This window comes from Haliotis rubra, unplaced genomic scaffold (assembly GCF_003918875.1).
Source record: "Haliotis rubra isolate DU_JTF1 unplaced genomic scaffold, ASM391887v1 Scf16, whole genome shotgun sequence".
Lineage (NCBI taxonomy): Eukaryota > Metazoa > Mollusca > Gastropoda > Lepetellida > Haliotidae > Haliotis > Haliotis rubra.
The window spans coordinates 3670306-3698131 of record NW_025765558.1 but is presented as its reverse complement, the minus strand read 5'-3'; the positions used below and the strand labels follow the sequence as shown (position 1 = coordinate 3698131).

Below are 27826 nucleotides of genomic sequence, written 5' to 3'. Positions count from 1 at the left end.
ACAAACAGAAAGTTTGATGACTTCTTTTTGTCCCTTCACCAGGAGAATCCATTGTATAAATACATTACCTTGTTCCCACTTAGTACCCTTATACCCACTCAAGTACAACAACAGTTATATCCATGAATCCACCCTTAATTATATAACAGTAACTATATGTTACAACTGGCTTCAACCCATGAAGATCTGGGTTAGAATTGATCTTCAGTAACCCATGCTTGTGGTAAGAGGCAAATAACGGGATCGGGTGGTCAGGCTCGCTGACTTGTTATTAGCTTCCTGATATTAGCCAGAAAACAAGAAATGTTTTTCAAGAGTCTAAAAACCCATAATACAAGAATATACAATGGATACTCTTTCATTATCAAACATTGCAGATTCCCCACAAATGTTTGAAAACAATGTCAAGCCATGAAGATCTGGGTTAGAATTGGTCTTCAGCAACCCATGCTTGTCGTAAGAGGCAACTAATGGGATCGGGTGGTCAGGCTCTCTGACTGGGTTAACACCAGTTGTGTAGATCAATGCTCATGCTGTTGATCACTAGATTGTCTGGTTCAGATTATTTACAGACCGTCGCCATATAGCTGGAATATTGCTGAGTGCGGTGTTAAACAGCAAACAAACAACTGGTTTCACATACATGTATACCTATCCTGTCATTATTATTCAATACTCTTCATGATCCAACATACCCAGGAAAATCCATGTTAGAATTGGTCTTCAGCAACCCATGCTTGTAATAAGAGGCGACTAACAGGATCGCGTGATAAGGCTGGCTATCCTGGTTGACACATTTCCTTGTATCCTAATTGCATAGATCGATGCTCATGCTGTTGATCACTGGATTGTCTGTTACAGATTTGATTGTTTACAGGCTGCCGCCATACAGCTGCAATATTGCTGAGTGCGGCGTTAAACAACAAACATGCTTGCATACCTTATTTGATTTGGGGCAGTGGAAATTGCAAATTTATTATCTTCAGTAATATATTCTTAATGAATTTTGACACTGATATATTTTGCTGTTATGCTATCATTCCTCGTATCCGTATCAAAGATTGAATAACTTGAAACCCCATTCCCTACAAGGCAAATTCACCTAATGAGAGAAAATGGTATTCTTACTTCTAAACATATTAATTACAAGTAACTAAAGCTACAAATCAGACAGCAGGCTTATGGAAGAGATAAGCAACAAAATGCATTATCCTACACAGACAAGCACACCACTAAAGAGCTTTTAAAGACTGACCTCAAGGGGCCCTATGTAAAATACACTGATCAAGAAATAATACTGATGGAGTCCCCATATCTCTGCCTACAGCAAACAATACACACGACAGCTTACCATAAGTCTACAAACAAATAACCAGTAATACAAACCTCGAGGCCACTAGGCGATTAGACTTCCCGCTAAACCCTTTATTCTTTAATGGAATTATTATGTTAATAGTCAGGTAGCATGAGAAATATGTAGGTTTGTGAACTATGTTGGTGGACTTCAGAGAGTCTTATTAACACAGCTCTAATCTTCTCCTCTGAGGCCTTGACTCGTCCTGGTACAGGTTACACACCACCAAATGTTTTCCCATAGACTTCTATAGTAACCTTATATCTTTTTTTAAAATATCGAGGCTATCAACAGCCATTCCATTACACATGGGTAACTCAGTTTACAAGGGAGATAAACAAAATATCAAAACAAGGGATGCTGGTCGAGCACATGACAAACCCAGTTCTGCACCAAAGGCACCTAAAGAAATATCTGTACACACAAAAGCATAAGTATGGTTTTAAAAATGAGCACTAAATACTTGGTGGTAATATAATTGCTGGACGGTGTGCATACAAACAGCTGTTTTAGACTTCCTCATTAAAAGCGGCTGTACAGTCTGATGTAATTTAACTGAACAAAACATATAACAGTTTGAGGAGGAGTGTTACTGATTTAGTGTAGTGGAACCTTCAGTGTAAGACCTCACAGCTTAACCATTGTTGCCAAGGGGAGATAACCAGTTTCCAAGGGAGATAATCCCAGCACCAAAACAAGGGATGCTGTGGTCACATACCTTGCTTGCTTAACATTACTACTGCTACCACCACCACCACTACTACTACTACTACTACTACTACTACTACTACTACTACTACTAAGCATGCTAAAAGAAACTGTTATTTAGTCTTCAGAGTGAGTGAGTGAGTCCATCAGTTTGTAACCATGCTTTCAATTGAGTGAGTGAGTTAATATTAAATGTCACATCGGCAATATCTCAGCCATATCGTGATGATGCTTTCAATTGTTTATCACAGCATGTCAATGTGGGGACAAAGCGTAACTGGTAGATGTCCTAGTCCTCAGATGGGATTCAAACCACAGACTTTTTGATCCAAGGTTGGATGGCTTGTCCACATGACCAAAGGGTTCACCCCTGGGAAAGCGACCAGGCGAGAATGTTATCCTTGCCCATGTGTACGGGTATGGTGATGATACATAAAGATATCAGGGCTAATCTTGGATTCAACCTATGTTTCTTTGTTGTTTAAGGCTGCACTCAGCAATATTCCAGCTTTATGGTGGAAGTCTGTAAATAATCCAGTGATCAACATCATGAGCATTGACCTACACCAATTGGGTTACAATGACATGTGTCAATCAAATCAGCGAGCCTGACCACCCAATACGTCAAGCATGGGTAGCTGAAGACCAATTCTAGCCCAGATCTTCATGGGTTTGAACATATGATCAGAGGATACTGATATGCTAAGGGAAGCAAATCTGTAAATATTTGTGTTCCTATATTTTTAAGAACACTCCTCTTTGTCATTGTACTGACAAAATGTCGTGATACAAGACAAAGTTTTCAAAAGGGTGACCATACTTGCCCTATTAAATGATCTGTAAGTGTCACCAACCTTTAGACCAACTGGTAGGTACAGTCATTGAAAGCACCCATCATAAAGACTGAACAGGGAGACCAACAAGTAATTTTCTAGCGATCTTTTGTATGAAAATACTCACCAACACTTAAACTATGTTTGTTCATTGCTGCTGAATCTCTAGAAATATGATTTTCTTTGATTATAACAAGAGACCCTTTATAAATTTTCAAAATGCCTGGGGAAAATATGGTAAGCACATTGCACTGTGCACATCCTTTGTCATGATCGTTATGTTAAAATGTAATTTTATGATCATTATTTATCAGTCTAATGTTTCATCTTTCATCTGTCAGGGAATATTTGCAAGTTTAATGTCAAGGTATTGTTAAAACAAATTATGCCCTTTGGTTTTACCATTTTTCTATTCATAATTTGATTTCACAAATGCAAAAAATAATGAATACCTGTATATATTCCATGTTCCTTTTCTTGTTTACAAGTGCAATGTCGTAAAATGAACGGTTCACAATAAAATCTCATTTTAAGTAAGATCTTCCCTCTGATACTAAAATCAGATATGCTTGTCCATGTTTTCTTAATGCCTTGTTGACGTCCGTCTCTGATTGGGCAATCTTCATTATGAGGCCTCCAATGGAGGTGTGTCTAGATCTTCCTGCAGAGAAGTTTCACATTGGAACAAAAGATCTGATTTGAAAAAGACAGCGCCAAATTCTTTTGCATGTTTTGTTTTGTTCAGTATGCTAAGTGTGCCTGAGGAACATCCAATATTATCAGATCGATCAGCAATAGCCGGATGGCACTGCCTTATTTTTTGACATTCAGAACTTGATGTTTTAGTTCATTTTCAAGATAGTAAAGTCAGATACATGTATGCTGTATAAATGCTTATTGAGTGTGTAAGCAGAGACATCCTCTATAATCAAGTGTATTTTATGTCTCCACAAAATTATAGGGTGTGTAAGGCCAGACCAACTTTATTTCTTGTTTTATGGATTTTTGTAGAAAAACCTAAAGGCAGGACGAAAAAAAAAAAATCACCAGTCAAAGCAAAGCCCAGTGAGTTTATGTTAACTCTTTTGGTTTGTTTATATCAACTAAAAGTAAGTTGAGTGAGTTTAGGCTTCACACTGATTTCAAGAGTATTTCACTTATACCACATTAACATTAGGATTTTAATTTTTGAGTGGGGAAAATTAAGTTTTATTATTTTTACTTTTATTGAAAAAATATGACTGGCAGATCCGTAAAACAAGAAATAAAATTGGTCTGGCCTAACTAGCCATCACACCATAATGACACTGCCTTGTTTAACTTTTCACTTCATTTTTTGAGATGGAGAAATAAGATAAGTGGTGCCAATGCTTCATTCACTCGAATGTAGTGTAAGCAGGAACATCCTCCATAAACATGTGTATTTTAGGTCTACAAACCGTATATTACCATAGATAAGCAGATCTCATAGATAGGTACTATTTTCTCTCATTGAGAAAAGGCAATTTGACAAGGTTTTATTATCACAATGGCAGGTGCATGAATTCTTTCAAAAGGGACTGTGATCTGGTGATTGATCTTCTTTTGAATTTTTTGGAAAACATGCTATATACTATTCCATATATATTGTATACAGTCAAATCCCGATGAGTCGAATGCCGGTGTATCGAATATTATGCATAACTCGAACTAGCTGTCTGTCCCGACCATTCCCTGTTATAGCTGTCATCATTTGAATACCGGTTACACGAATTCGTCTCATAAATACACACGATGACTCGAAAAGGAAAGTTGGTCCCATGAGATTCAAACAACAGCAATCTTGTATACATAAGCTGAAGTCAGTCAAGGAGAAGTTGATTTGTGTAGCAAACTGATCCAATTAACAAACTAGCGTGGCTCACACCTTTCCACCATTGACGGGTGAGTTCAAAAGGCAGATTAGTGATTTTACGGAAATCACTGTCTGTGCCAATCAGACTGGAACTGATAAGGTGTCCCTATTAGTGATATGGAAATCATTAGATAAACAAATGCTTAGGCGGAGGAATTAGGACTGGATCATCCTTTTTTCTACCCTCATAGACATACCTATGTCTCGAATACATGGATAAGTCGAATTTATTACTTGGTCCCCAGCGATTCGACTCATCGGGATTTGACTGTATTTTGCTTTCTTTTTTAGATTTACAGTACTTTCATTTTGAAAACGCACACTAATGTTATTAAAGCAGTTCATTAAATACATTTTAGCACTCCCTATATCTTGTATAATTATTTTGCTTTTCTTTTTCACATGTTCGGTTTTTAATTTACATTTAGTGGTCTTAAATCAACAATAAAGGACCGCAAAATTGAAAACAGAGTAGCATTATCTTCTAAATCAAATTAGTCAATGTTTGGAACAGTGATTAATACTATGACTGACTGACTGAGTTTGGTTTTACGCCGCTTTTAGCAATATTCCAGCAACATCACGGCGGGGGACACCAGAAATGGGCTTCACACATTGTACCCATGTGGGGATTCGAACCCGGGTCTTCGGGGTGACAAGCCAAAGCTTTAACCACTAGGCTACCCCACCGCCCCATTAATACTATGAGATCATGTGATCATAAAATAGCAATATTTATATTAATTTAATGTAATAACATTTGTATGTTCTATAAAGTGTGATTGAACACAAACAATATTAAATTTCTAATTCATTTACAACAAGCAAAAAATACAAATTTGATAGCTGCGAATTTGATAGCACCCAAAATGATTATCATACATACATTCAGAGGCCCAGAGAAGCTGCGTATCCGGGTAAAATACGCATAGAAAGTTTTCAATTACGCATTGAAAAATAATGGTTGCGTACCAATTACGCATTTAAAATGTTAGATACGCAAAGAGTTTAAAACAAATGCGTACGGAATATACTTATAAAAATCGCTTGCGTAATGAAATAGACATCGATTGCTATCAATTTGTACTGTTAGTATAGGACAAGTGTTGTACTGTCAGTATAGGATGACTGATTTTTTATGAAATCATTTCCCTTATATTTAAGTTGGTTTTGATTAGGTATGACATAAGGCAGAACATACCTGCTTAGTAAACTTACTCAATGACACAATACTTAGGTATGTAAAATGACTGAAATACGGACATATTTGAAAGCAGTGAATTGCATACATTCACAGTAACTAGACATAAAGTGTGTGTAAAATACCTACCTGTGACTCCAATAGCTGAGAACGAGAGCCTTCATTGTGACAATGTCAAAACGGTTTTATCGATTCACTATAAGGTGCCTTGTATACAGATATATACACTGATATACTCCGTATACAGGGGCCAACTAGACATACAACCACCCCTATTGTATCATGGAGGTGTATTTGGTCGGACCAACAAATCACGTCGGACCGATGAAGTATTGATCTGTATTGATCTGCAATGAACACACAGAGCCCTTTCATGGGGGACAAGGGCCAAATGAGTCTATGGGTGGCAAACAACCCAGGGGTAAAGACATTGGGGGGTGGTGGGTGGTGGGGGAGGGAATGGGAGAGGGACTGAATGTGACATTTCTTAGAAACCACCAAGATACCCTCTTCACTGTTCGATCCTTATTGCACGTTGTAACTGTGTAACGCTTTGATTTGTTCAGACTTGTGTGTGTATTTGCAAGTCAGCTTTTCTTTATGTCTGGGCCTGATAAAAGATTGTGAAAGAACAAATATATAAATAATTCATTATGGCCTTGGATTTTGTCTATTGTGTGGATTGAAAATATTATGAATCTGGGAAAATTGGATTGACAAATTACACGAACATAACTTGTACTTTTGACAATATGTATAGTCAAGGGTATAATGCAGTATTAGATATGCTAGGATTAAATTGCCAAAGCCAAGATTACACATACTTGAATAAAATGCAAATTTGCAAAGTCAGTTGTTAATTCTCAAGAATGTTTTTATTTATATAAAATTCTCAAAGAGCTTTTGCTCATAGATATCATTTGGTAGACTGACATTTAGTCCCAGAAATATAGTTATCCTTAGCATTAGAAGTAAAAATGTGCCCAGAAGAATTGTTCATTTCATTAGCTGAGACGATCTAGACTTGCTCAATCATTCTAGACTTGAGTTGGACTCCTTTTTTTTTTTTTGAGGTGTGGATACAAACTAATGTTTTGTTTTTGTCAAGGCAAAATATGTAATCATTTACATAACCATGAATAGTGACTGAAGTGTGTATTTATACTTCTTGCTATGACAGGTAATAATAATATATATAAATAAATAGTATATATACATGTAATAAACACAATAAGGTAATAATTACAAGGCAACAATTAATTTATATGCTTGCTTGATTCACAGATTCTATCGATCATGTATATTGCAATGTATTTCCACGAGGGAATTCTCAAAGCACAGCTTTACTTTAACCCTAGTCGATGTATCAGCACAAACCTGAGTTTCGTTTTCAGCTCCCTGAGGAATGTACAACCCAAGCTGCCTGTATGTCCCAAGAATGTAAACAGTCACAATACTATCACATCCTACCGGGTACCCATACACTGCTGGGTGAACAGGGCACATTTTTCAATCAAAGTCCCCTGCCCATGGAGACACCATATGTGCTATACATGTGCTTAGAGCGTTGCAGGACCAAAGCACTAGAAGCTCTCACGATTCAAGCTACTCTCCATGCTTAGTATTACGTAATTTGTGACCTGTGCACATGATCATATGCCGCCACCACCACAACTGGGAAGATCTGCCTCAAACATATTTTTTTAAATATTTGGAAAGTTTAAAATGGCCTAATATTCTTCAAATATGGTACTTGTTGGTCCCTGCCTGGTGCTCGGCATTAATGGGTACAACAAGGACTGGTCGGCTCTGAGTCAGTATAATGTGTCTGAGTGGGGTATTCATGCTTCACTGCGGCATGGTATCTCAGTGGGCTAGCACTATAAAACCAGCTTAAGTCTGGGCTAGTACAAGCAGCCGCACATACACATACACACGCATGCACGTCGTCATATGAGCGAAATATTCTCAAGCACCACGTGAAAACCCAATTTCACCTCACCTCACCTAATATTCTTCAAACTGTCAACTAAACGTGAGTTTCTGAAAACTGGTATCATTGATCATGCAGTAGATGACCTTATTGACAGCAATAAGTTTTACTTTCATGAATATTTAATTTTGCATTCCACAGATAATTCTAAATATAATGCTACAGTAGTACTCTAAATAATATATCTTCATAACTGCCTACAATGGCTGTTTTTCAGCACACACCTGTTTAATCCAGTGTTTGTTTGAACGTGAATCAGTATATGACATGAAGTCTCAGTCTACTGCTGGCACTATAGAACAAACTTTATGGATTAAAACTTCTTTTTATTCATGAGTGTGACGTTTCGATACAGATTCTTGTACCGTTGTCAAGCATAAAAAGAAGTTGTAATCCATAAAGTTTGTTCTATATTGTACTTCCCAACTTCTAAAATGCCACTCAAAGAAGTTACTGCTGGCACTCTGACAGTGACAAATGACTGTATATACACTCTGATATATACACTGATCTGTATACTAATCACACTGTTTATCCAGATCTTGAATGTTATCAGTGACTGGATTAATATCTGAACCTGGGTATTATTTGAGCACTCAAACAGTCACTATATCTTGTCAAATGTGTCTTTTGAAGAATATCATTCTTGTTGTGAAATGAGCAAATGTCTAAGAAAAAAGATGGGTTTGTTTTGAATTATTACACTTTGTGACCATATTGCCTACTGGACAATGTGCCAGAGTACAACGTCATCTTAGCACAAAGGTGACTGTAACGGCCAAACCTTAACAAAGACTGACGGAGTTTGGTTTGACGCCGCTTTTAGCAATATTCCAGCAACATCTCTGCGGGGAACACCAGAAATGGGCTTCACACATGGTACCCATGTGTGGATTCGAACCTGAACAAAAACTTACGAAAGTTGTAGAAAAAAGGTTGCTTTGTATAACAGTCCTCTGAACTGGACATAGCCTCAGAGGTTAGGACTTGTATCGATATTATGTTGATATATACTAGTAATTAAAAGACGGTGAAAAGACGCTCTCAAAAGTCTCTTGGGTGAGATTCTACTTATGATTGAAAATCATTCTTCCAAACTTTTCAGTTTGTTAACAGTCATAATCATTGTGATTGTGTCTTGAATGTAAAACATATAGCTAACAAGCTTCGGTGGCATAAAGATTAGTGAAGTCTGTCGTTGTTACTGATGATGTCACAATGGCCTGCAAAGCATTGTGATGCATTTCATTGATCTCACCCAACCAATCTCCTGTGGAAGCCAGTTTTTATGACAAATATATTTTATATGCGGTGTGTACAATAATAGTGCTGCATATTATTCTAAGGAATAACATGTCTGTTGTAACCATGGTAACAGACAAATAATGAGGATCAGGTGGTCAGGTAAGGTGTCTTGCCTGAGTGAGCAAGTGAATTTAGTTTTACACCGCTTTTAGCAACATTCCAGCAATATCACAGTGGGGGACACCAGAAATGGGCTTCACACATTGTACCCATGTGGGGAATCGAACCCGGTCTTCGGCGTGATGAGCAAAAGCTTCAACCACTCGGCTAACCCGCCCGTCTTGCCTGATCCTGTCTCCATACCCAAAACGATGCAGATTGATGCTCATGATTTCAGTCATCTATTTGTCTCAGCAATGTTTCATCAAGTACACCGGCCTCTGTGACACACCTTGAATATTACAAGGCATTAAACAACATTCACTCACTTCTGTTTGTAGGGGATCCAAAGGACTCACCTCCTGAAGTGGTTAATGTTAAAATGTAGTCTTAAAATTCAAATCAGCAAAAATAAAATCACTCAGCCTGATCGAAACTGAATTAATTCCCAAGATTTCCCAATTTTGTTTAGCATGGGTGAAACATACCAATGACTCAGAAACATGACCGACACTCACAAGAACCGGGAGACATCAACAAACTCGGTCGTCAGTTCACAGTAGTTTACTTCCCACGAGGCGAGAGACAGTAATGGAGGCGGTTGCTTGGCAACGCTGCAAGATGCTTCATGGTGTACAACTAGCCATACTGGGGGACGTTGTCCATACTAGTGACAGGAGTGAGGGAGTAAAGTTTTACACAGCTTTTAACAATATTCCAGGAATATCACAGAGGTGGATACCAGAAATGGATAATTTACAAGGTTTGGAATCAAACCCTGCCTTTGGTATGATGAGCAAACACTTTAACCACTTGGCTGTCTCGCTATATGCTTCTATTATTGACAGGACTGACTCACTGAGTTCGGTTTTATGCTGCTTTTAGCAATATTCCAGCAACATCACGGCGGGGGGACACCAGAAATGGGCTTCACACATTATTGACAGAAACTTTAATCAGCCTGACAAGAGTTTGTTTAAACAATTTAATGTCAACATTAGATCTCATGTACTCAGTACTGGAACAGGCACTTAAACAAACACGTAGATAATACATGGTACCATAATTGCTGTAAAAAGCACCCTGGGTGATTAGAAAATTGGAGTGAGAAATTTGGTATTGAAAGTGAGTGAGTGAGTTTGGTTTCATGCTGCTTTTCGCAATATTCCAGCAGTATCATGGCAGGGGACACCAGAAATGGGCTTCACACATTGTACCCATTGAACTCGGGTCTTCAGTATGACAAGCGAACACTTCAACCCAGGGGTGGAAATAACCCATTGCCCAACGTCCGAGTCCAGTGGTTTTTTCTGTCAGGCAAGCAAATTTGTATATCACACTGTACCGGTGTTCAGTTGACTTTCCAATGTTAATTATGTTGTTTATTTAAAAAATCAACAAGAAAACGGACGGTACAGTGGAAAAATTATCAGGGCAAGTGATTTTACATGTGCCACTGTACCAGAGTACACTAGCAATTTTAAAGTTATTTCCACCCCTGTTAACCACCGGTTATATATCCTCTTTCACATAATTCTGTTTTGTCATATACACATGAAACAGATTCTCATTAAATTTTCAACCTCTGACGAAGATTACTCACAGGAAGACACATTTATTACAGCGACTATGGTAAGTCAAATCTGGTGTAATTCACAGGTTGTGGCTTGTTGAACTGATATCTGAAGTGAAATATCAGAGAAAAGGTAATAATGAATACTAGGTGTATTGAGATATCCTAGTTAAGCAAAAGGCTCTGCATTAATAAAAATGCTTATAATTTTTATTCTATATTTTGCCCCACTTTGAGGATGTTTAGGTTTGTAGACCTCATAATCAAGTAATAAGAACATCTTCAATAAAACATTAAAGAGTTTAAAAATGAAACAAAAATTGAATCCACTAGGAAGAGACATTTGATGTTTAAATAAGAAATGTCAAGCTGACAGATCCTTTTGGTTGTAAGGTACTGCTGAATAGAGGTGACTCAGCATGCTAGAGATGTAAATATTGGAGTCCTATATGTAAATATAGCCTCAAACATGCAAAATGGATTGAACTGCAAGAACTTTAATGTTAAAATAAGATTATTTTGAATACTACAAAAAGAATAATATGTATATCTCATATAACTTAATACCCTTGAAAGAATGACATTAGACTGTGGTGAGCAATACTCAGTTTCATGTGTTGAGACATGTTGGAGCCTTATCAAGGTATAGCAGATTGGTATTTCTTTTTTTCATGAACCACTTTTGGATATAGAATATTTGTTCAGAGTTAGCTAAATCTAAATATATGTCAATATATATTTTGAATAATGCTGGCTACCATATACTGAATGATATTTCTGCATTTCTGTATTCTTGTCAATGGATACTCAGCTCCCATTAAAATCTTTCTTGTTAAAGTAAAGATGCTTGAAGTTTTAGTCACTTGTCACCCAAGCACATCTGTTATGACATATGCTGGCAGTTGTGATATTTTACAGATTTATGTTATAAACCTTAATAATGAATAAGAAAAGAATAGTAATGGTACACCAAATTAGCAAAGTTTGAGAAAGACGTTGAATATTATTTAATCCGATCGTAATAAAATATTCATAATCATATTTTTCAAAATATTTGACACTGACAGTTACGCTTGCAAGGTTAATCTACACGATCCCTGCCCTTACCTTATCGAAAATACAATCCTTTCCTGCAGCGGACGGAGTGCTGTTGACTGATCACAAGGACCTTAATAGCTTCGGTCTTATCAAATCAAATTTATATACATGGCTAAACAGCTGGTCGTAACTTGTGTTTACATTCTAATCCCCCCGCCAGTCTAAGGACGGATGAAAGAAAGGTTATAATTGGCCTAAGTGGAATCCCAATTTCTCTAATATGAGATTCTATTGGTTGATAGCAATATCGTTAGCAAGATTCGACTCTCTTAACAACCAGCATACATTATGAATACGTCGGATGGATTAGCGATATATAATGCGATTAGCCGCCACTGTCGTCAAGCCAATGCTTCAAGGTCAATTCCTGTATTAAACAAATAATCTTTCAAAGGCATTTCGTTGGCAATTGTGCATATTGTATCCTGACTAATGAGTTTAGATTTGCTGCCTGAATCGAGTAAAAGTCAAAATAACATTAGTGGTCTTGGAAGTAAAAGTTGTTTTATCCAATCAAAATAGCTTACACACAAAGCTTGATTTATTCACCAATCATAGTGCTCGTTCCAGAAGATCTCTTATAAACAAACAAAATGGCGGAAAACGTGGATGGGCGTGTGCCAGCACTAAGAGTAAGCCAGGTAAGTTGGGTTTTCATCCTGAGTTTGCCTTGACAGGTATTGGCATTGTCATTAAAAGGAAGCTTGATCATTAAAGAACAAATCAGAATAATTCTGATGTAGATCTCCTGGTTAGTTTACTATTACTGACTGTCGCTTTCGTTGCACTTACAATCAAATTTCATTCCTACTCAGCTGATATCCCTAATTTAGTCTACCTCCCCAGCTATGTACAAACAATGGTGAGGTTGTGATTACAATTCTGTGTAACACGAGATATAAACCAGCAAACGTGTTTATTATCTCAGGACAACAATATTCTGTTTCAGCTGGATGCTGCCGAGTTAGATCAGGAAGTACTACAACTGACCAAGACACAGCTCAACAAAATTTTCAAATACCACCAGGTATGGCATTTAGTCATTTGTCGGATGGTATTACTTTTTGGAAATACTGTTACTGTGTCTAGAGGGTAACTAGCCTTATGTCTAATTGGCAGTGTTAGTTCAGTCTTGAACAGTCTTTCCGTGTGCATCCCTAACTTACTCATATTGCAATGAGCTCTGAATATGACCACACTGAAAATACAGATAAACATTAATGTGTTTGTTTTACAAACCATTTCCCAGATAAGCTTCCAAGCAATATATGAAGGTAAAATATTGTTTATTATACATGTAATGGTTTACATGTGTATGTAAAACTGGTTTAATTGTGCTGTATTTCATCAATATAGCGATGAGACCAAGTCTGCAAATATATGCAAGTCCATTTTAAGTGCAAAGTTAAAAGGAATTTCTTTAAATACATGTTTCATCATTACTATATTATTTACAAGTACAAAACAACATAACACCAAATTGAAAAAAACCCAGGCAATTTGTCATACACATACATAGTTACAATTTATGATACAGACCAATTTCTCTTAAGTAGTTATAAATGAGATGCCTGCTCATGCATGTAAACAGTTCTTTCAGGTTTAGTGCTTGATAATGTTAATCCCTTGAACAGGAAAAGTCAGTCTTGGTGACAATCAGGTTACAACTGGCAATCGCACAATGTGATTCTATAAAAAAAAGATTTCACTTGGTTTCCTTTTGGAAAAAGAATATAAGTAATGTTTTACATACCCTAGACAGTAAAAATAATAAAACACTTGAACTATCTGAAATAAAGTTTGGTGCATTTTTATTATAGTCAAAAAGAAGTAAGAAGTGCCTGATTCAAGTTATTATCTAAAGGACAAAATTTCATTTATTTTCCCAATTAAATCTCAAACTCTTAAGAAAATCAGTTGGTGAGAGTTATGTCCCTTAATGATTTGGGGTGAATCCCAGTTTTAACTGATTACATTTCTGTGTTTGTGTTAATATTAAGAGGCACAGCTCCAGCTAAAATGTCCGTAATCAAAACCACTGTCAACACCAGTCAAAACATTTGGTCCCACACAAATCCAGTTTCTATGACTCATCTGTATTGGATTTGATTGGCAGGGTTGGGATTAGGTAGAAGCAGTTTGGTGTCTTATTAAAGGGGAGACAATTTGTTTTGAATAGGCATTGATTTGTATAATGATGGATGAAATCTATGTGAAGTGTGTATGAATAAACATGATGGATGAATTGCATGTCAAGCAATATGAATAACCATGGTGACTAAGTTCCCATGTGAGCTATGTATAAATAAACGTGATGATAAACTTCATTTGTGTGTGTTAAGTTAATGTTGGTTGGTTGTTTAATGCCGCACTCAGCGATATTCCAGCTATGAGCAGCGGTATGTAAATAATTGAGTCTGGAACAGACAATCCAGTGATCAACAGCATGAGCATTGATCTATGCAAATGGGATATGGTGACATGTGTCAACCAAGTCAGTAGGCCTGACTTGCTGCTCAAATGGTTGAGCATCGATCTAAATGAGTAAATGAATGCATGTTATTTTATAACACAGGGGCAATATTCCATCTTCATTGCAGCGGATTCTAAAGTCTATAACAGGCAAACCAAAACTGGAAAACACATGCACAGAGCTACAGATAACTTTTGGGGTCATTGAGTTATGTACTCGCTTGTGTTCATCTCAACTGGGTATCCTAATTTTCCTTTGAGTAACCAAATAAATTGTACCCACCTTACTCAAACTCAATTGGGTATTTTGCCATTAATTGTAAAAATATAATAAAATTTATATGTTGGTTTACGTATTTGTTATTTATATTGATCTGTAAAATGAGAAATGATAAGAAAGACTGCAAGTTGTCAAGTTCATGTGCTGAAATAGAACCTCTCAATATACCTCAGTTATTTTATATATCCACTGGTACACAAGCTAAGATTTGACATTTTTGTGTGTACGCATGTAAGATCAAATTTATCGAGTATTTAAAAAAATTCAAGCGTACTTGTACACGCAATAGACTTAATAGGAATTGAGTTTTCACATAAATATATTGTAATTTGCAGATACGCAGCTTCACTGTACCTCTGCATGCATGGAACAATGCCATGGGTAACAGAGATTTATCACTTGATCCGTCTATGTCAGTTTTACAACAGCCTCTCAGCATGTAGAAGTTGGAGCACTAAGGATAACAATATATGGTTGAACACCTTTTTTATTACAGTGAGAGCAATGTTTCATTGTAGGTTCTATAACTTGCTTGATAATGGTGTTAGAACCTACTCGGAAACATCGCTCTTACTGTAGTTAAGAAATTGTTCGTCCATATATTGATAAACTTAGTTTTTCAGGACCTGCTAAGCCAGCGATCCCCATTCTTATGGTGTGAAAGTTGGTTGTGTTTACACTCACCAATATTAGACCCGTGAAGATCCTGGGTAGAATAGGTCTTCAGCAACCCATGCTTGCCACAAAGGCGACTATGCTTGTCGTAAGAGGCGACTAACGGGATCGGGTGGTCAGGCTTGCTGACTTGGTTGACACATGTCATCGGTTCCCAATTACGCAGATCGATGCTCATGCTGTTGATCACTGGATTGTCTGGTCCAGACTCAATTATTTACAGACCGCCGCCATATAGCTGGAATATTGCTGAGTGTGGCGTAAAACTAAACTCACTCACTCACCAATATTAATGCTGTTTGGCGGTGATCTGTAAATGATCAAGTCTGAATCAGACAATCCAATGACTGATGCCATGAGCATCGATCTACGTATCTGGGATACAAGGACATCCATCGACCAAGTCAGTAAGCCAGAGCTCCCTGTCTGTTTAGTTGCCTCTTACAACAAGCAAGGGTTGCTGAAGACCAATTCTAACCCAGATCTTCACAGAAACATGATATAACAAACTGTCGAAAAAAGCGTCAGTGTTATATCAGATAAAAGCGCTTGAAATAAGGTATTATGTACCAGCATGTATGCACATTCTCTTTTCCACACAAGTCCCAATTGTACTTGAGTGACTTCGTACTATTGCCTTCAGCATGTCTGTGCGTATTCATTTAGATCAGGGACAGTTTCAAAAGGTTTATGAATCATTAACAAAAATATATGTATTGTATGTTTACATATGTCCTTCTTTATCAGGCAGCAAGTATTTGCCTTGTTGAATAATATATGCTGATAAAGGAATTTAGTTATTATTAAAATTAACCCTGAACAGTTAACTGTGAAGCATGTTTAGATACTACAAAGTCTTATGACATGCCCCCTTAGTTAGCCTTGTTCTTGGTAACCCTGGGGTGATACAGTCAGATCAGCATAAATCAAATGGCATTGATTTCATTGATTGATAGATAAGAAAATCTCTGCCGGTGTTAGGGATATCTTGATATGAAAACTTCAATCAAACAGCTTGATGTTTATGTCGGTAGTGTTTACAATGACTCTTTGTGCAATTAATTTGCAGTCTTTGACAGTTGTATATTTGCCTGGTTTTTAATCTTTTTAACATTTTTTCTTGAGTCAATCCCATTGATGATCATGTTGATAACTAGTCTGAAATAGGTTTAAAAATATCAGGGTAAACTGCATGGTGTTTTGGAAGCTTGGTCTGATTTGTCTGATTTTTCAGGCCACATTTTTTATTGTGTAGACAAGCTTATCTTAAATTTGACACTAATAAAACAAATAAATCAAATTTCCTCACAACACCTTGAGTTATCTCCCCATTGTATCCCACATGCTGGTGCTGGCAAACCAATAATGGTACACAGGTTGAACCTTGGATTCAAACCCAGAATCATATAATTCACCTATGGGACAAGGGTTTGTTTGTTGTTTAACGCCACACTGAGCAATATTCCAGCTATTTGGCAGCGGTCTGTAAACAAGTCACATAAGGACCAGACAATCCAGTGATCAATAGCATGAGCATCGATCTACACAATTGGGATACGATGACATGTGTCAACCAAGTCAGCGAGTCTGACCACCCGATCCTGTTAGTCGCCTCTTACGACAAGCATGGGTTGCTGAAGACTAAATATAACCCAGATCTTCACGGGTTACAGGACAAGGTAACTTGTACACACAACCATTTATAGATTAATTCCAATAAGTGTTTGCTTGTGTTTCAGAGCAGCTTTTTGACAACATATGACCGGAAATAAGCGCCCTGCTCAAGTTTGTACTTTGGAAGGTCAGTATTGTAACGCTGCCTTGGATTCAGTGTATCTTTGATCAGTGTACCACTTTATGCATAGCTACCATAGATGACATCAATAGCTTTCTGGTGTGAAGAAACGTCTGTGACTCGGATCAGGTAGTTCAGGCCACTGGACCGTTAACCTGTGGCTCCACAGTCACTGGCCTGACTGGTTAGTGAATTTTCATGGGGTCATTTTGTAAATATATCACTCTCTCCGACTTGTTAAGTTATGATAAACTTTTCAATCATGCAAGATTTTGGCCTGATGAAAATGTTCATCATATTAGCAGCTTAATGATGGAACATGTGTCATGCTGACAATATCTTATTCTCATCTATTTTTGTAATCTTTTGCTTAGTTTCTACATTCAAATTTCGGGTTAGTGAATTATTTTGTGGGCTAGTAACTTTCAGGTATAGCTAGCCTGACTGGCTAGCATAATTTGGAACTATTTCGCACCGGTTCAGCGTTTGAATCCCATCACAGGCCTCAGAAAATTTGCGACACAGATATCCAAACAATTTTAATTTTGAATATATTCTATCTGTGTGTTTATGAACATATTTTTATGGTATATTTTATGTTATATACCAAGAATGAAGGATTAACACTCCCAACAATATTGTTGTGTAATCAAACAGCCATGGTGAGTTACAGCATTGACCTAACTGAGTGGATTACTAAAACATTGAATTTAATCAAGCTTGTAATATTGACCACCATAGAGATCAGAGGCAGGTGTCTGACCTTGACATTGGATGTAGTGTTTGCCAATCAGAAGCCATAATTTGCGAAAAACATATTATGGGTTTTCAGATGCTTCTGAAAGAATTCTAGTTTTCTTGCAAACACTTAAACAGCTGTAAAACTCTGTACGTACTAACTTATTAAACACAACTTCATCATAAAGACATGCCATTATGTTGTATCATATCATAGCATCATCAACATGACATCCTTATGTGTTATATCTATAATATCATCCTTGTCATGTTGTAACAGTATCTGTACATGTGGGATATACATTTCAAATATCATTAGTTGCCATGTGCATGTGGTATATGTATCTATAATTCATGCACGTTGTTCTCAAGGCATTTATCAGATCGTGTTAGGTCGGGTGGTGGAAATGGGAAAGGTCTCATAATGATTATTCAGATCATATTGTGGCATATTTGGTGCCTTTGAGAAAACAATGCCTTTGAATTTGAGGAAGGCATGGGTTAAAATAAGTTCAAATGATTATTATATTGATCATATTTTTGTCAAAAATGTGAAATCTCTTGTGAATACACTTTGACTGTACATTGGTCTCACCCATGGAATATAGAGATTGTATAAGCTCCTTACACTGGACATTGATGTTTGAAGTTCACAATGATTGACAGTCACAGGTCCATATGACATGGCGGCATTCAGGATGACAAGTGAACGGTTTCAGCACCAGGCGACCCTTTTGCCCTTGTAGCTGAATACTGATGATTGCAGTGTCACTTAAATTGGTGCAAGCAGTACAGGGGTTCAAATTTTTTTAAAAGCCACTTGCCACAGGGAAAATGACCTTAAGAAAGTAACTTGTCCTGACTAATTTTCCACTTGCCCTGTTTTTATGACATAATTATGATGATGTCATTATGAAAGAAGAAATCAACATCGTATTTGATGTTAATGTTTACTGGACTTTTTATTGAAAAGTGATAAATAGCAAAGAAAGATAACTCTACTTTATTATCATTGCGAAATTTAATAGCTACATTTTGAGCAGATATGAAATTAAATCAAAGTTTATTTGCAGTTTGAAACCATAAGTGGAAATTATCTAGTAGCCCACGTACAAGTAAGATACCATTATTTGATTGCCCGAAATGAAAACTTACTTGTCCCGGCTGTCGGGCGATGGGATTTTTGAACCCCTGCAGTATATTTTTTATTACATTTTTGTGGAATGAAAACTTAGTAATGCTTTCCTTTCTGACAAATGGAACCATGGTAATATAACATTCCACTTGTTTGGAGTGATAACATTCTATATCACATAGTGTCTATAGTCTCTCAGGTAATTACAAACAAATTCCATTTCTGCTCTGTCAACAGTATACATAAGTGCCCATTCAGGTGTAAATTACAATCATGAGGGCCTTGTTTACCTGCTGGGATATAGATAGATCAGTGGATTCCATGTCTCTGCCAATCAGTGAGTGTTCAGACAAAAGCTCATTGTCACCTCACAACTAGCAGTAGGATTTGATCATAAAAAGGTAATATAATCTGCATATCTTGTAGATTGTATTTATCCACATGACACTATCTCACCTTCTGTCCCATGAAAAAAATCACTGGATTTATTCAAGACTTGATTACTTACAGACTACCTTCACTCAGCTGGAATATTACATAATCTGGTATTAAACAACAAACAAACAACTTCTTTGAGAGGCATTGAGAGTGAGTGAGTGAGTTTTACGCCACACTTAGCAATATTCCAGCTATATGGCAGCGGTCTGTAAATAATTGAGTCTGGACCAGACAATCCAGTGATCAACAGCATGAGCATCGATCTATGCAATTGGGAAACAATGACATGTGTCAACCAAGCCAGCGAGCCTAACCACCCGATCCCGTTAGTCGCCTCTTACGACAAGCATGGGTTACTGAAGGTTCATTCTTACCCGGCAGAGGCATTGAGCAGTAAGGAAGGATAACTATATATGGATGAACAACTTCTTTATTACAATGTGTTACACCAAACGTTGCTCTCACTGTAATAAAGAAGTTGTTTATTCAAATATTTTTTTCCATTTCTTAACAAACAAAACATAAATTTTTTTGTGTTACTGTTAAGTTGATTCAACAGAGTGTCTCCTTCGCCATGATGCTGACAAAACATTTGACAATAGCAAAACACCCCGAATTAAACTACCGGGTAACAAGAAATGATTTCCAAGTAGGCTTATCTCGGGGCATTATGTATGTTATGTATAAATGCACAGCTTGTGTATTTTCTATGAGAAATAAATGTGCCAAATATTGGTTCATTGTCCCTTGTGTGATGAAACTGTGACCACCCATCCTGTTTATTATGTTGTAGGATAAAATATGTCAGCAGGCTCAGGGGTGGAAATAACCCATTGCCCGACGTCCGAGTCCAGTGTTTTTTTCTGTCGGGCAAGCAAATTTGTATGTCACACTGTACCCGGTGTCCAGTTGACTTTCCAATGTTAATGATGTTGTTTATTTTAAAAAATCAACAAGAAAACGGACGGTATAGTGGAAAAATTATTAGGGCAAGTGATTTTACGTGTGCCACTGTACCGGAGTACACTATAAATTTAAAGTTATTTCCACCCCTGCAGGCTAGGTTAAGAAGAGTGTTTGAAATTCATCAGGCTATAGGTTAAGAGTATTTTTCTAAAGGAAATTTCCTCTTTTTCTCCAAGACCAAGTGCTTTATCTTCTGCAAGTAGGGGTCCTGGGGCTTATATTTGTGATAGAATATTCTTTGGTCACAACTTCAAGACATATCGATGTTTTAGCTCAAAGGATGAACTGAACAATGTGCTAATTTTTCGGAGCATCCAAAGTGTCAAGCAGATTCTTTTTGAATAAATAAAGTAAAAAATTATGAGACAAAATTATTATCTGACATCCATACCTTGACACTGCCCAAGTGTTAAGGGAAACCAATATTGATGGAAAGTGAAGGTTTCTCGGATGTTGTATGAGTAGGGTTACGATTATTGATCGGTATTTTAAAATAGTTAACAATTAAATCCATATTGTGCAAGATTCTTGTTGCTGTGGATGTGGAGAGAGAACAATGGAGGGCTTAAAAGACGGAAAAATATGAATGCCCAACGAGAATGATTAAGTGTAAGTTAACACGTTGAATATTCAAAAAGCTGAGAATAGACGTGTGGAGCACTGAAGTGTGATGAAGTGTTCATACATTGAAGTCATAATTTTCCAGTGAAAATGGCAAGAAGACAGAGTGGAGTGAGAGTGATAGATGTCACTCAGAAGTTATGGGCGATACAAGATGAATTGACAGCTGCTAAAATAATTGATTTTTGAGGTTGGCTATCGATACAGATAGGGATCGATAGATATTGGAGATGTAACTTTTAGCAAAAATGCTTAAAGTGTCTGAAGCATCTTGTGTTGACTTCTAACAAGACAGCATCCTGAACATAATATAAAAGCAGACCATGAATAAAGTTCTAAATTTGTATATTGTGTGAGAAAATTAAAACTTTTCTTTTGTGCAGAAGTTAATGTACGATATTATTGATAACACAATTCTCATATCGATAATCATTAATAATTGTTCCTATAACAATATTTCCGATTATCGATAATTTTAGCCAGCCCTATTGATTTTTGTGCTGGATAAAGATGCAGAGACAAAACGGAACAAACTCAATATTTGGAATATTCTCTTGGAAGTGAAAGGTGGTGATTGATCAAAAAGATGAAAGCACGGAAATGGATTGTATACAATGTTTGGCATATATACCTGTATTTTGTTTAGCTTCTTATCCGAAGGGGAATATTTACATTTCTAGTGGTTGGTATTGAATATATCCATTTATACAACATATGATTATTGATTCTGGAGTACTAAGACATGCACAATATACAATGGCACTAAGGATGTTAACTTGTCAGCAGTGGCTCGTCATTGTAACGTTTTCAATGTATACTGAGGTGTATTTAGGCCACACATTTTTACTTTTTCAGTTTACAGTTTAGACAGACCTAAGGAAAATGTTACAATCAGAATAATGAACTAACAATTGAATAAAAAATATGATTTTTAAATAACTTTCACACTGCTCACTTGTTTATGGAGTAAGCAAAAATATATTGATATTATTCCAACACTTCACCATTTCAATACTGACTGATCAAATATGTATGTACCTGGTTTGCATCTACATGTATCAATTTTCAGCACAAAACTACTAATAAATGGATTAAACTACTAATAAATGGATTAAACTACTAATAAATGGATTAAACTACTAATAAATGGATTCTTGGACACAAATTGTGCAGTCCAACCCATGTCCTACTCCAAGTAATCGAATGGCGAAACTTGTGTTCACCATTAAATTAAGTTGACGTGGCCTTATCAACTTTCTGACCTATCCTCTTGTGAAGCCTGCAGTTATTTGTTTTAGCACCCAAGTTATCAAGCTTGGGGATATTGACATGTTATAAACCAAGTGGTTAGAAGGGTTTGACCAAGGAAGCTATTTCCTGGATGTTTTTGTCAAGAACTGACCACATATATGGACATTTATCGATGTCTATTTATGATTTTATGAAACTACCTCAGGCAGATATTATACCTTCAGACAGAAATCATAATGTTTGTGAACATGCATTATGTATTTAAGAGTCTTTGTGTCAATGTTGAGGGCGCAACAATAAATCTGGGATACAACCTTGACCTGGCCCACTAGCCAGTGACAGTTTGGCTGATATTACAGGAAGAAGAAGAAATATAATTTATTTCTGTGTCACATGCTGAGTTGCAATATAAGACAGTTTGTTATTAAAAAAATTGTTGTTTAAAACAGCAGCCGGCCATAAAGCCTATAAGACACAAATATCACAGTTATAAACATTGATAAGGCCAGACCAATTTTATATCTTGTTTTACGGATCCACCCGTCATATTTTTTCAACAATAAGAAAAAAAAATGAAAGAAAAGAATTTTCCTGCTCAAATAATAAAATCCTAATTTTTTTTGGACAATAAGAAAAAAAAAGTAAACTTACAAGAAAATTGTTTTTAGATTTTTTTTGACCCATATACACTTCATAAATTGCCAAAAGTAAAATACTTTGAGTATTTAGAAGGAATGATTGAGTATTTTTTTTTTTTAGCAATTTCCCTCCAGAATATTGGGGACAAAATCCAGAAATGGGCTTTGACCCTGGGATAAGAAAATGACTTCAAAACATGCATATATTTTTCGGCCTATAAACTGATTATTAGTGGGTAAGAATACCGTTTTGTTTTCTGCTGACATAAATGGGAATTTGACCTGGAGGCCTTTAAAAATCCTGTAAAAGTAGTAAATGTTTTGTATCAAGAAATAAAAATGGTCTGGCCTAAGAAAATGACACCAAAACATGCATGCATGCTCGCACACACGCACGGCAAGGGGCTTTATAAACTGATTATTAGTGGGTAAGAATACCGTTTTGTCTTCTGCTGACATAAATGGGAATAAAGGACACTGGTTATACGTATTAAAGATAATATGTCATCAATGTAAAAGGTAGTAAATGTTTTTGATCAAGTTTGCATCTATGTCAATCTGCATGTGATGTTTTCACAAGAATTGTTATCTTTGTTCAACTGAAGTGAAATAATTTGAAAATAGAAGTGAATAAATGAATGAAACTGTTGTCTAACGCCACACTCTTCAACATTTCAAATATATGGCAGTGATCTGTAAATAACTCGGTCCAGACCAGACAATCCAGTGATTGACATTATCAGCATTGAGTCCCAAACTGGAATAATTGGGATACGATAATATCTATTAACCAAGCCTGCGAGCCTCACCATGCAGTCTGTCAGTCACGTCTTACAACAAGCATGGGTTGCTGAAGACCGATTTTCTGAAGACCATTTCTACCAAGAATGAGTGACGGAATATAATTTAACACTGCAGTCAGTAGTGTTAGAGTTCAGGGCCTAGATTTTCGAAGCTCTCTAAGCGCTAAGAGAGCTTCGAAAGTCTAGGCCCAGGGTACAAGAAACCAGTTCTTAACACTGCAATAAAGCAAGCAGGGTTCTTTGACACAAAGTCACTCTGTGATAGCACTTGCGACTATCTTAGCGCTAAGAGAGCTTAAAAAATCTAGGACCAGGGTACAAGAAACCAGTGGTTAACACTGCAATAAAGCCAGCAGGGTTCTTTGACACAAAGTCACTCTGTGTAACACCCAGTTCGCAACTAAGACAAAAATCTAACGACAAGCTTATGGTACTTTGCCCTAATGCACACAGTAAATGAAGTACAATGATTATCATGATTCCGTGTTCAAGTTTGGGAATTATGATCATTATAGCATGACCAGGGCTCGATTTAGTGCTTTGTTACTTGCACTGGTGCAACCCAATATTACAAAGTGCAACCTAGTTATTAGTCTAACTTGCACCAGGTGCAAGTCAATTTTTAGTGGGTAAACTTCTGAATAAAACATCTGAATAATTCAAAAGCATATTTCTGATATTACATATTGCAATAAAAACTGTGCAACTGGAAATTTGACTGGTGCAACTAGGTTTTTATCTTAGGTTGCACCTGGTGCAAGTGGGTTAACATCTTTTAAATCGAGCCCTGATGACAATAGTTTTGTTGAATTGGATCTATTCTATATGGATTCCCCATGGTGAATAAATATATGATGCCGAAATATATGTCACCTGATGTGTTTTCATTAGTAAAAGAGGCGGAGGGGTAGCCTAGTGGTTAAAGCGTTCACTCGTCACGCTGAAGTCCCGGGTTCGATTCCCCACATGGGTACAGTGTGTGAAGCCCATTTCTGGTGTCCCCAGCCGTGATACTGCTGGAATATTGCTACAAGTGGCGTAAAGCCAAACTCACTCACTCACTCATGAGTAAAAATTGTAATTAAATTAAAATTAAAATTAAACACATCAAAAGTAAGAAATTCACCTGATTCACACCAGATACGTTTCAGGTTTCATTATCAAAAATAAGAAATCCACCTGATTTTCACCTGAAGTGTTGAAGATAAATGGCAGATTGATGACATTGGGACACCTGCTGAGAAACACTGTGTATCGATTGTGTTTATGGATGATTTCTTTCGTAGACACAAGTGATCATGCTTAACACCCTATTATTGTGTCAATTCACAGCCATGTTTGAACACAATATACTGATGGATATTGGGAAACTGACATTGGTCGACAGTCTATTTATTGGTTTGACAGCCATTGTTGGTTGAAGCTGATTGTATCGAGGTGTCGTGGGATGCGCCGTTGTATTGGTGAACAATTACATGATCAATATTTGCTGCTGACTGTTTCTGCATCTCATAGTCCGACTGTGCCAAATATGGTTATATTAGATTGGGAACATTATAAAGTCTGCTGAACAATCAGCCAATGACATTCTGTCTTTATGTCTGGTACTCAGAATACAGTAAACTATGTTTAAAACAAACATAGTTTCTTCCACTATACCGCCATTTTTTTCTTGTTGATTTTTAAATAAACAGCATAATTAACATTTGAATATCAACTGGACACCGGTACAGTGTGATATACAAATTTGCTTGCCCGACAGAAAAAAACACTGGACTCGGGCGTCGGGCAATGGGTTATTTCAACCCCTGAGTTTAATAAACAAACGGATGTAACAAACTGATATTTTTTGTCCTAACATTTTTTGCTGTATATTTTCAACTAGGGTCCAAGGCTAACATTTCATGGTCCCTAATGGTGATCGCCAGCAGCTATAGCCTGATATTGGATCTATAGTGTAAAAGTGAATTATTTAACTAGGGTCCATGCAGGTAGCTTAAAGGTACTGTAAGTCCCCATGCTGTCCCTAGTAGAAGGGTGATCTACCTGCTGGGTTGTTGGCAATATATAGCCTGTTTTGAGACCATATTGTATTGTCATCTATAGTTAAACTGTTTTAGATCTAATTACTGACCTGAGTTTTAAAGGACCGAATCTGTGATAATCTAGTTATTTTACTGTCCTTCGTTGACAGGTTTTTTACAGTTTCCCATTAATTACTATGTATCAAATTAATTCTTCTTGTAACGATATGACTGAAATATTGCCGATGTGACGATAAATTTTAACTCACTCACTCACTCATTGGAAGGCTCATCAAACAACAGTTATAACTAACTAAACAGTTGTGGTCCCTGTTTGTAGCAATATTTGCTATACACCAGAAACAGTTTACTATGTAGTTTTAGTTATGTTGTAGGCTGGTGAATAACTAGCTAAACATTGTGGTACCCCGCTATCATAGTTTCATGCATGCTTACCTAATGCCCTCACCTTTTTCAAAATTAAAGATTATGAGGTAAGTTTAAAAGTTGTAATGTTGATTACACAAAAAATGTTGATTATTCTTTATTTGATAACACAGAGCTTCAAAAAGCCGCAAAGTGATTTATAAAATCAGAATTTGAACACTATTGATAATGGGCCCGGTTTGGTTACTAGAGTCGGACATCTGACTGCAACATTACACTTCAGCATTGTTCTAGCCAATCCTCTCATTTCAGGTCATTTTGTTTCAATAAGAGCTGGATATTTGATTTTTAATGAAAATCAGGTAGTCCAACATTTCGTGATTTTATTAACATTTATTTTGATCAAATTATAAAAATGAATTTTTTTTATTAAAAATATTATGTAAGTATTGAAATCAGTTGTTGTACAAGTATGATTGAGTGAGTTAGTATTGCTTTAAGTTGTTTAGCTATTTTTGTATTCCAGCTATTTTCTTTCACAAATATGATCATTGTGTAATTTATCAGTGCAGAGTAGAACCATTGAACATCGCGATCGATGAGGCTTTACTTGACAAGACAACAGTTTCGAGCATTTGCATTGACTTCCATTTTGACTTGGTGAGAAATACACAAATGTGTCAAACATTTGTGTCAACAGGTTACCATAGCAACAGCAAGGAATCGTGTAATCTGGCAGTTGTTTTGTAACCAGGGATATGGTCAGCCTGACATGTGAACATTAACATCAACATTCAAGGAAACAGAAACAACCAGATGTTTGATGAGCGAGGGAATTTATAACATGAACGTGAGGTGTGTTGTTTGTTTTGTGACACTATGCACATGATTCATATTCAGTGATGAATATTTAGTCAGGGTTATTTATATAAATTAGACCGTTCAGGAGTAATGACACATATGAACAAGGATTGTGTACAGAATGGTTGCTGATGTGGGATTTGGGTATCGTTTTCAGATTCCATGCTCCCCCTGGCAGCCAATTGGGGAAACCATGTTTTTTTAATGGAGACTTTTGTTTAAGTTCTTATGTTCTCAGATTTGGAGGTATTTTAACATTGCATTCAAAGTAATATTGTAGGTACTGGTGTCAGTTAAATACGTCTCCATTACCAAAGCCGACCATCCATGGTTTTAGCTATAAGTACACCCCTTTTCCAAATAGGCTCTAAGTGGTACCTGCATGTTTGTGCAAACTGATTGGATGCATGTCTTGAAAATGTTTTTTTGCAATAAAAATATCTTAGAATTCCATCAAGTTTGTAGTTCTGATTTGTGAACTTGTACTGACCATTCTAACATGGGGGGGGCGGTGGGGAAGCCTAGTGGTTAAAGCGTTGGCTCGTTACGCCGAAGACACGGGTTCGAATCCCCACATGGGTACAATGTGTGAAGCCCATTTCTGGTGTCACCGGCCGTGATGTTGCTGGAATATTGCTAAAAGCAGCGTAAAACCAAACTCAGTCAGTCAGTCTAACATGGGTG

The 27826-nt window shown here is 36.7% G+C and overlaps 2 protein-coding genes across 2 annotated transcripts in view; one reads left to right on the top strand and one right to left on the bottom strand.

Moving 5' to 3' along the window:
• Positions 1 to 27826, bottom strand: part of LOC124271407 (rootletin-like) — a 111501-nt gene that overhangs the window by 79035 nt on the left and 4640 nt on the right.
• Positions 12608 to 27826, top strand: part of LOC124271408 (peroxisome biogenesis factor 2-like) — a 32352-nt gene continuing 17133 nt past the window's right edge. Inside the window, 4 exon segments of the mRNA XM_046706560.1 lie at positions 12608 to 12699; positions 13008 to 13085; positions 17225 to 17243; positions 17246 to 17286. Coding sequence (XP_046562516.1) covers positions 12652 to 12699; positions 13008 to 13085; positions 17225 to 17243; positions 17246 to 17286 — 186 coding nt within the window. The 5' untranslated portion in view covers positions 12608 to 12651.